General features: G+C 45.2%; 1 protein-coding gene across 1 annotated transcript; it reads left to right on the top strand.

Annotated features, from left to right (window-relative positions):
- Positions 1-8,370: 8,370 nt before the first annotated feature.
- On the top strand, positions 8,371-10,255 carry LOC133649717 (neuroligin-3-like). The gene has a single exon (XM_062046372.1). It carries the CDS (start codon positions 8,471-8,473, stop codon positions 9,272-9,274), a length of 804 nt encoding a protein of 267 aa, XP_061902356.1. The 5' UTR covers positions 8,371-8,470; the 3' UTR covers positions 9,275-10,255.
- Positions 10,256-10,715: the final 460 nt, after the last annotated feature.

The following is a 10,715-nucleotide window of genomic DNA, read 5'->3' as shown; positions in this document are numbered from 1 at the left end:
TGTATAATGAATGTGCGTGTGGATGTACGAACTTTGAGTGTGTAAATATGTACTGTATTTATTTGTATATGTTATGTGGGAGCGTGTAGGTACCTATGTATGTCTGTTATGTATGTGTGTGAGTATATGCATGTACAATACATTTGACTCCCAGTGTGTGCGGGAGCCAGAGTAACCGGCCCCAGCCTCCCCGAGAACCCATCCCACAAACAGTAGGTGTGGTGCCCAGGGAACCAGGGGCCACCGCCCCCCCCCACGCAGCCAAGCCGGGACAGCGACAGGAACCCCAGAGCCTGGCCCACCGTTCCGCCCACAAGGTGCCAGCAGCAGGCCGCAGACAGACGCAACCGGCAGAGAGGACAAGGGCACGAGAAAAACAGGGGGCAGCCAGACCCCAAGCCAGCGAGGAGACCACACCCCACACGGACAGAAAAGGCGGGACGCCCCGCCCGAGGGGCCCCGGAGACCCCCCGCAACCGACGGGAGACCGCCCCCCCGCAAGCCGGACCGGGCAACAGGACCGCCTCCCCCGCCCCACCGGCACAGGCCCCCCCGCGCCCCCACCCCCCCCCCCACCCCCGGAAGAGCGCGGCGAGGCCCAGCCCCACGGCCACCCCACCCAAGCCGGCCGCCACAGGACCACCCAGCACGGGGCCACAGGAACCACCCCACCCCACCCGCAGGGACCCCAACGATGGAGATGGAACAACCAGCAACCGCCCCCGCCGAGTCCCCCCCCCCCCCCCCCCCCCCCCCCCCCCCCCCCCCCCCCCCCCCCCCCCCCCCCCCCCCCCCCCCCGAGGTAGGGGAAATAAATAAATAAAATAAATAAATACATAATAATAATAATAATAATATTAATAAAATATATTTAAAAAAATAAAAATAAATAAATAAATAAATCTATTTATAAAAAAAATAAAATAAATAAAAAAAGAATTAAAAGAAGATCACAGACATGCTGACACACAAGGTCGCTAACCCAACAACTGGCCGACTCGCAGCACCTCGGAATACCCTGCAGCACCAAGCCACCACAGTAGACCGCAGGGACCAGACCCAGCAGGCCCCAACCAAGGCACCCGGAAGGGATGGACGTCGGGACCCAGGAGCTCCAGACACGCAGTCCGGATGCAGTAGCCTGAGGCGCCGACCCCCACCCGACAGGCAGGCCCAGAACGTACCCCCAGAAATATACATACATATATATATACATACACATAAACATACACATGTACACATACCACATGCATACACATACACATATATATACATACATACATACATACATACATACATACATACATACATACATACATACATACATACATACACACACACACACATACACATACATATACACAGTTTGTCAGCCCCGACAACCACCACGCTAGCGCGCAGCGCTGCCACCAGTCACAACATCAGCCACCCCCACCCCCCTGCACCAGACCCAGCAGCCACGGGCGCCCACACCACAAACAAACGCAGCAGAAACAGCAGCCACACACACCCCCCAGACAGCCAGCACCACCCAATCAAATCAAAGCGATCAAAAAATAAACCGCGACCGGCAACCACACGCCAACAGGATCACAGATACCAGCCAGCGCCAGCCCGCCAGCAAGCCCAAACGCCAACACGCAAACAAGAGACACCAACACCCCCCCCCCCCCCCCCCCCCCCCCGCCAAAAGACCCTACCACCCCAACCCAAACCCGCACAAACACACCACCGCCCAAACACCGAGACACAGTATCCAGACCAGACACGGGCGCCGCGCCGCCACCACATCAAGTCGCCAACAGAGACCCACAGCGCAAGGTCGGGCCACACGGGCACGGACCACACCAACAGGAAGCGAGACCCGCGCGACGCCACACACAAATAAATAATAAGATTAAACAAAAATAACAATAATTTAAAAAAAAATAATAATAATAATAAAATGAAATACAAATTAAATTAAAAATAACAAATACAAATAATTAAATAAAATAAAGTAAGTAAATAATAAAAATTATTTTAAAAAATAAAATAAAAAATAAATAAATAAATATATATATATATACATATATACATACATATACATACATATACAATACACATACACATACATACATACACACATACACACATATATATATATATATATATATATATATATATATATATATATATACATACATACATATACACATAAAAAAAAGAAAATAATAATAATAAATTAATAAAAGCCTGGCAGGCCACCAGAACGCAGTCCCCGAATCCGCGCCGGCCGACGACGGCAATGAGGGGTGCGCCGAACCCCCAACCCCCCCACATGCATGTGTACAAGGCCCCCAGAGTGTCTACTGTGTAGTTAAAATTAGGAGGTCAGCCATTACAGCCGACCTCAGTCCCCTATTGATGCGTGTACTGTAGCGTGAGTGAGATACTGTATGTATGCTAGTGGGAACTAATAATGCGATTAAAATTGGGGACATCAAGGTCTTGGTGGGTCCCAACCAAGCCGAGCCCTCCAAATCCTAAGTGTCTAATATGCAGCTAAGATTGAGGGGATGGACGAGCAGGGGACAAGACAGGAGGACCGGAGCCCCATAGGAGGCATCCTCAACCCCCCGCCATGCCTCCCCGCAGGACAATCCCCCAAAGTCCTATATTTGTGTGACTGTGTGTGCTATAAGTAGGAGGAGTAGAGGGCCCGACATCCCCCCAGTCCATGCGGCCGACAACCAGGAACTACGGCCAGGAAGCCGCCCCCCCCCCCCCCCCCCCCCCCCCCCCCCCCCCCCCCCCCCCCACGGCCCGTGACCCACACCAGACCACTTTAGCGTGACGTCACGCGAGCCCACCCCCCGCCAAACAAAGCAAGCCCCCGCCCGCCCCCCCACCCCAACCCGCAGAGCCCATACCAGCAACCAAACGCAGAAAAACTGCACAGCCCCATGCCCAATGCAAACACCGCATCCCGGCCATCCACACAGCAACGTACCCATACGAGTCCCGGCCAGGGGATGGTGCCCCCCAACTGGGGAAGAAGTCAATGCACCCCGTCCGCACGCCACCCCAAACCAGCCGTCAAGCCAACGCCAGCCAGCCCCCACAACCCCACAAGCGCACAGATACCAGCCACAGTCCCCCAACCACTCCAACCCAACACAGCGACGCCAACCGCCGGCAGTACCAATTTTTTTTATTTAAACGGGAATAGCAGATCCATTCTATGTGTCATACTTGATCATTTCGCGATATTGCCATATTTTTGCTGAAAGGATTTAGTAGAGAAAATCGACGATAAAGTTCGCAACTTTTGCTTGCTGATAAAAAAAGCCTTGCCTGTACCGGAAGTAGCGTGACGTCACAAGCGGTAGTGCTGCTCACAATTCCCGTTGTTTACAATGGAGTGAGAGACATTCGGACCGAGAAAGTGATGATTACACCATTAATTTGAGCGAGGATGAAAGATTCATAGATGAGGAACGTTACAGTGAATGACTTGAAAGGCAGTGATGGACGTATCTTTTTTCGCTCTGACCGTAACTTAGGTACAAGCTGGCTCATTGGATTCCACACTCTCTCCTTTTTCTATTGTGGATCACAGATTTGTATTTTAAACCATTTTAGATACTATATCCTCTTGAAAATGAGAGTCGAGAACGCGAAATGGACATTCACAGTGACTGAACATGTAACACGATTAATAATTCAGCTTTGCAAAGCTAAAAAAATAGAAGCTAACCTAGCTACGTAGCCAACTTGATAGCAGCAGTCTCAAATGCAGATAGAAACTAAATAAAAAAAAACCTGACTGGATGGATAGACAGAAGATCAATAATACTATTAAACCATGAACATGTAAATATACGATTAATAATATTCCGCTTGGCGAAGCTAAAAAAACAGAAGCTAACCTAGATGCGTAGCTAACGCGATAGCGCCAGTCTCAAATGCAGATAGAAACTAAATTTTTAAAAAACCTGACTGGATGGATAGACAGAAGACCAATAATACTATTAAACCATGAACATGTAAATACACGATTAATAATATTCCGCTTGGCGAAGCTAAAAAAAACAGAAGCTAACCTAGCTGCGTAGCTAACTTAGATGCGGCGGCGGGCGTTGTACGCTTTTGACGACACCCCGGCCGCCATCAGAGTCAGCAAGAAACATATATTTCCCCAAAGTTACGTACGTCACATGCACATATCGACACGCACGTACGGGCAATTGATCAAATGTTTGGAAGCCAAAGCTGTACTCACCGTAGTGCGTCTGTTATCCTGCTTAAAACACAACACAACCTCCTGGTGTTGGTGTTGCTGTAGTCCGCTGCTCCACCGGCTCCAACTTTCTTATTTGCAGTCTCCATTTTCCATTAAACAAATTGCTCAATCGCTTTATTAACAAGCGGTAACTGGTTGTAGTTCAAAAAGTAACGCATACACATACACGAGCTACTGTTAGCCAAAAGTCACGATCACACACACTCAAGTTCTCCGCCAACTCACTCGCGCATGCGCGTTCCCCAAACCCTTAAAGACACAGTACACTAATGCAAATATCACGGATATTAACAGTATTGTACTTAGCCGCTAAGACACCGATCGATCCCACCTACAACGTTCTTCTTTGCAGTCTCCATTGTTTATTAAACAAATTGCAAAAGATTCAGAATACTGTGGAATTTTGTCAAAGAAAACAAGAGGCTTTTCTATCGGGTCCGATGGGGTACAACCACTTCCGTTGCTTTTGTGACGTCACGCGCATAAATCATATCCAAAGGAGTTTTTCAACCGGAAATGTGGCGGGAATTTTAAAATTGCACTTTATAAGTTAACCCGGCTGTATTGGCATGTGTTGCAATGTTAAGATTTCATCATTGATATACAAACTATCAGACTGCGTGGTTGGTAGTAGTGGCTTTCAGTAGGCCTTTAAGTTACGAGATCAACTTCAGATATATCTGTCGATTTTACGTTTGAACTATTATTTTGTTTGTTTTATGCTCTTTTGTCAAAGAAAACGTTGATATTTGTATATGGCAACCACACAATATATGCAATATTTTCCACATAAAACATTTTAAAGTGAAATATTTTAAATAATTGGAGCTTTGAATAGGTCAATAATTCATTATAACATTGATTTTTTTTTTTTTTGAGCAATGGCAAAAAAAGAAAAATAAAGATAGACAAAAGAAAAAAAACAGCCTGCATCGCAGCTTTGTGTCAATATTGCAACTTTGTCTAGTTAGATTTCACCTCATTTCATATTTTTTTATGTTTTTTTTTATTTTTGCAATAGCATTTCCAGAATGTGTGGCGGGCCGGTAAACAATTAGCTGCACTTTGGACACCCCTGACTTACACATACAAAGCTACAAGGCAGAAGCATATTAGAAAGTATCCAGAAACAAACGTCTCCGCATCATAATCCCTCATGAGCTTAATTATATGGATTATTGTGACTACTAAGGGCCCCACTAATAGCACACGCAAAGCTGGTCTACTAAACGTGAGCAAAGTAGATTTTGAAGTAAGAAGAATAAGGCGTGCGATCCATTCTGTGTCTGTGTCTTCTTTAATACGCAAAATATATGTTGGTCATCAAAACGGCCACAATATTTGGAGGAGAAAATGCAAATATAGTATACAGCACGCGCAATGGGTTTTTTAACACTCACCACAGTTTTGGAAGCTCTATTTTGCATTTTATTTCGCATGTTTGGATAGGACGCGCAAACTGACAATTCCCCACGCACCTGTGAGCATACTTGCCAACCTTGAGACCTCCGATTTCGGGAGATGGGGGGCCACAGGTGGCGTGGTTGCGTAGGCGGAGTTGGGGGGCGGGGGTTGGGGGGCGGGGTTGCGGATGCGGGGTCGGGGGGGGCGAGGTTGGGGCGGTGGGTTTGAGGTGCAGGCAGCATACCCCTTCCCCTTCGAGCTTTTCTGGATGAAATGAAATTATTTTTTCCAATCATTTTGGAACTTGCAAGCGTATTTCTACTTCTTACTCGTCGTCGCCATGTCTCCTTTTCGTTCTTCTGCTTCGTCTCCTTCTTGTTGTGTGTGCAGTTGTGCACTGAGCTCCAAAAGCCGTAGATGTTATGGTAGCGTCCCGGAAGAGTTAGTGCTGCAAGGGATTCTGGGTATTTGTCCTGTTGTGTTTATGTTGTGTTACGGTGCGGATGTTCTCCCGAAAAGTGTTTGTCATTCTTGTTTGGTGTGGGTTCACAGTGTGGCACATATTAGTAACAGTGTTAAAGTTGTTTATACGGCTACCGTCAGTGTGACCTGTATGGCTGTTGATCAAGTATGCCTTGCGTCATAATTAAACCAGTTTAAAGATCATACAATGTGTCAGCATTTCTTGACAACTTCGAGTGAAGATTATTGTTAAACCCGTCCAACGCTACATTATTATGTGACTGGGCCGGCACGCTGTTTATATAGAGGAAAAGCGGACGCCTGGACAGCATGCGGCTGTTAAGGGGTGAAGGTGTCAGGTGAGAGAGGACGTTAAAGGCAGTGCCTTTAAGGCACGCCCCCAATATTGTTGTCCGCGTGGAAATCGGGAGAAATTCGGGAGAATGGTTGCCCCGGGAGATTTTCGGGAGGGGCACTGAAATTCGGGAGTCTCCCGGGAAAATCGTGAGGGTTGGCAAGTATGCCTGTGAGAGAGAAGTGCTCGCGCTACAAAGACAGACAATGGACAGAAAATCCTCCGTCCTACGTTTCAACATATTTGTAAGGTCAGAAATAAAATATATTAGACACGTCGCCAATTCAGCAACATCCTTTTATAATTTAATAGCTGTTGGATGACATAAAGGGCTGATTAAAACAAATTCAATTGATGCGTTTTGGTGTCATTTAATATTTTTTATTGTTGTTTGTTTTTTCACATATAATATATATTACTGACATATTACCTATATGCTAAAAACTTCTTGAAGTATGCATTCGCATTTGAACGCCATGCACCCTTCAGCGGTAATAGAAAAAGTGGTTTCAATGTAGATGTACCGCACAACTGCTTCTAAAATGTCCATAAAAAGTGGTAGATGTCTCCAGCTTGTTTGAAAACATAGCAAAACGCACAGAAAAGCAAAATGTGCAGTAAATGAGAGTCTCCGTTGTGAAGCCCCGAGTGGTACACGCAAAATCCTAATTCAAATAAGGCGGTCTGCACCACTTTTCACACCCACTAATGGTACACGCTATTTTATAGATTGCACACGCTGTTTAGCGCAAGGTACTTAGATCTTGGTATATCAGGTCCTGCTCAACCTAACCTAACCTAACCTGCTAAAACACCTGCTCACCTTGTGGTTAGAGTGTCCGCCCTGAGATCGGTAGGTCGTGAATCATACCAAAGACTATAAAAATGGGACCCATTACCTCCCTGCTTGACACTCAGCATCAAGGGTTGGAATTGGGGGTTAAATCAACAAAATGATTCCTGAGCGCAGTCACCGCTGCTGCTCACTGCTCCCCTCACATCCCAGGGGGTGGAACAAGGGGATAGGTCAAATTCAGAGGGTGATTTCACCACACCTAGTGTGTGTGTGACTATCAGTGGTTCTTTAACTTTAACTTTTAACTATGTGTCACCAAAAAAACAAATTATTATTCCACTTCAAATGCATAAATCTGCCATAAGGTTAGTGTTTTTCACATCTACCAGCATTCTCTGAGTAATTTCTAACATTCCACACTACAAAGCAGTAAAAGTATGTACTACGATCGGTGCTGATTTGACTAATGTCGGCCAATACTCAAGGCTCCAATATCGGTACCGTATCAGAAGTGAAAAAGTTGCATGGGGACACCCCTATTTAAAATCAAAATCAAAATGAGAAAGGAGTTGACTGTCTTCCTGTATGATTAAGACTTTGCACTGGTTCCCTGTTCATTTTAGAATTGATTTTAAAATTTTGATGTTTGGTTTTAAAGCTTTGCCTGGACTGGCACCTCATTATATCTCGGACCTCATCCAAATTTACACTCCTGCGCGCTCTGAAGTCCGAGAGCCAACTCCAGCTCGTGGTGCCCAAGACGAGACTTAAAACCAGGGGAGACAGGGCCTTCTCTGTGGTCGGCCCTAAGCTCTGGAACACTCTGCCCTTCCATGTTCAAATTGCTCCCGCAGTGCAGTGTTTTAAGTCTCGTCTTAAGACCCACTTTTATTCTCTGGCTTTTAAGACTTCGTGAGTTGTGTGGTCCTCTGTGTTTTTACATTTGTAATTCTATTTATTGTTTTAATTGGTTTTACCCCTTAAATATTTATTTTATATTATTTTTATATTTATTTATCTGGTTTTTATTCAGTCATTGGTGGAGCTAAGGATAGTATTTGAATCTTGTTTTTAATATTTTTGTGCAGCACCTTGGAAACATTTTTGTTGTTTAAATGTGCTACATAAATAAAGTGGATTGGATTGGATTGGATTAAGTTCTTTGTCAATGTTGTGTTTTAGGGACCCCAACAAGCCGGTGCCCCAGGACACCAAGTTCATCCACACCAAAGCCAACCGCTTCGAGGAGGTGGCCTGGTCCAAGTACGACCCCTACGACCAGCTCTATCTGCACATCGGCCTCAAGCCTCGCATCCGTGATCACTACCGCGCCACCAAGGTGGCCTTCTGGAAACACCTGGTCCCGCACCTCTACAACCTCCACGACATGTTCCATTACTCCTCCACCACCACCAAAGTCACGCCGCTGGATCCCACTCAGTCCGCCGGGAAAAGATCCGGCAGCACGGGCCGCCCTCCCGTCTCCCCGGGCCAAAACAGCGACGAAAGCGGGAGAGAGATGGGTCCTCTGATCATGCCCAATCCCCGGGATTACTCCACCGAGCTCAGCGTCACCATTGCCGTCGGGGCGTCTCTGCTCTTCCTCAATGTGCTGGCCTTCGCCGCTCTCTACTACCGCAAAGACAAGCGCAGCCGACAGGAAACGTCCCAGCAGCCCAGTCCTCAACGCGACAGCAAGGGAAACAACGTGAGCCATGCCGCCACTGTGGACGAGACCCTGTCCAGGAACCAGTGTGAAGCCCTCCACAATCCCATCCACGTGTCTCCCACCTTGGACTACTCTCTTAGTCAGCGCCGCTCTCCTGACGACATCCCGCTGATGACCCCTAACAACATCACCATGATCCCTAACTCACTGATGGGCCTCTCCAACATGAATCCCTACAGCACCTTCCCAGCCGGCTACAGCTCCGCCGGCCTGCCCAGCACCCACTCCACCACGCGGGTATAATTGGCCGTGACGTAAACGAAACCACAGAAATGCATAGCTGTAATTAGGATGTTTAGATCCAAATAGGAACGTTGTTTTCTTTTCCGAGCTACTTCCAGCATCCTGAATATGCTCCATCATGACGGGAAGTCTTTGAAGGAGTCATCTCCATATTCATGTAGGCGACAAAAAAAAGGAACTTTACCTGGACAGAACAATCATGATCATGTTTATACGGTTGGATTTGTACGGGAAGTGCTTTCTTAGTGTCTATTTTGATCGGGTGGAGCTCGCCACGGAACGAGATGTGGGAGAAGTGAGGGGCAAGCAGCAGTGTTATCAATCTGTTTTCTACATTTTTCTCATTGCTTCATATGAAAAATTTATTTTTACTGCAGTTCCTCTAACACGCCTTCACCTAATGAAATGGAATACAAGTCCTCATGAGGAAGAATATCTCCAATTTCTACTATAGCATAGGTGTGCTCCAAAAATGTAAATTAGGCATTCTTATCAAAAGAAGTGTTTTGCTAATGTAGTGTGTTGTAATTTATTGTAGTCTATTTGAGTATCTTTTTTCCCTTTCAAGTATTTGATATTTTTTGCTTAATACATGCTAACTAAGAATATAATCTCTGCTTCTATAAGAAAAAAAAAACTCATTATAGGCTTTAAATGTGTTTTCTCACTCTAACAAATTATTTTGCTTGTTTGTACAGAATAACATTTGATGGTTATTTCTATATTAATATGCTGAACTCTACGCTAAAAGATACCTGTAATTACATTGTAATTGTATGTATCCCAACGCAATCGCCGGCATTGAAAATGTAGTTTTGTTAAAAAAAAAGCCTGCAGGTCACTGCTATAGGACCTTGGACATAATGACATCGATCCCATAGGTTCTCTCTTTTTCTCAAGAACATGTTGGACTTTAAACTTTGCGTTCTTTCAAGCAGTCATAATGTGGTTTAACCTATTAAACTATTTTTTTCCAACTAACGATGAGTCTTGTCGGAAGCATTTATTATGGTTTCTTCCCGACACGTAAGTTCATCATGTGAAATGTGATATGCTTGTTTGCCACTGTTTTGAATGGTTTCATAGTTACATACAGTGCATCCGGAAAGTGTTCACAGCGCTTCACTTTCCCCACATTTTGTTAAGTCAAAGCCTTATTCCAAAAATACGTCGTTTTTGGTTTTTGTTTTTCTCTAAAATTATACACACAATACCCAATCATAACAATATGAAAACGTTTTTCAGAATTTTAAATAAAAAATAAAAATAATAAATCTAATGAGCATAAGTATTTACAGCAGGGGTGTCAAACTTCTTTTCATTGAGGACCACATTGCAGTAATGGCTGCCTTCAGAGGACCGCTTTTTTCAAATTAATTAAAATTATGCATGCGGGCAATAACCTGTGATTAATCAAAATTCAAATTGATCTGATTTTTAA

Source organism: Entelurus aequoreus, linkage group LG05, assembly GCF_033978785.1.
Source record: "Entelurus aequoreus isolate RoL-2023_Sb linkage group LG05, RoL_Eaeq_v1.1, whole genome shotgun sequence".
Lineage (NCBI taxonomy): Eukaryota > Metazoa > Chordata > Actinopteri > Syngnathiformes > Syngnathidae > Entelurus > Entelurus aequoreus.
This window is presented reverse-complemented; position numbering and strand designations above follow the sequence as displayed.

Coding starts and splice junctions, on each gene's coding strand:
- LOC133649717 (XM_062046372.1), top strand. CDS start 8,471: ATGTTGTGTTTTAGGGACCCCAACAAGCCGGTGCCCCAGGACACCAAG.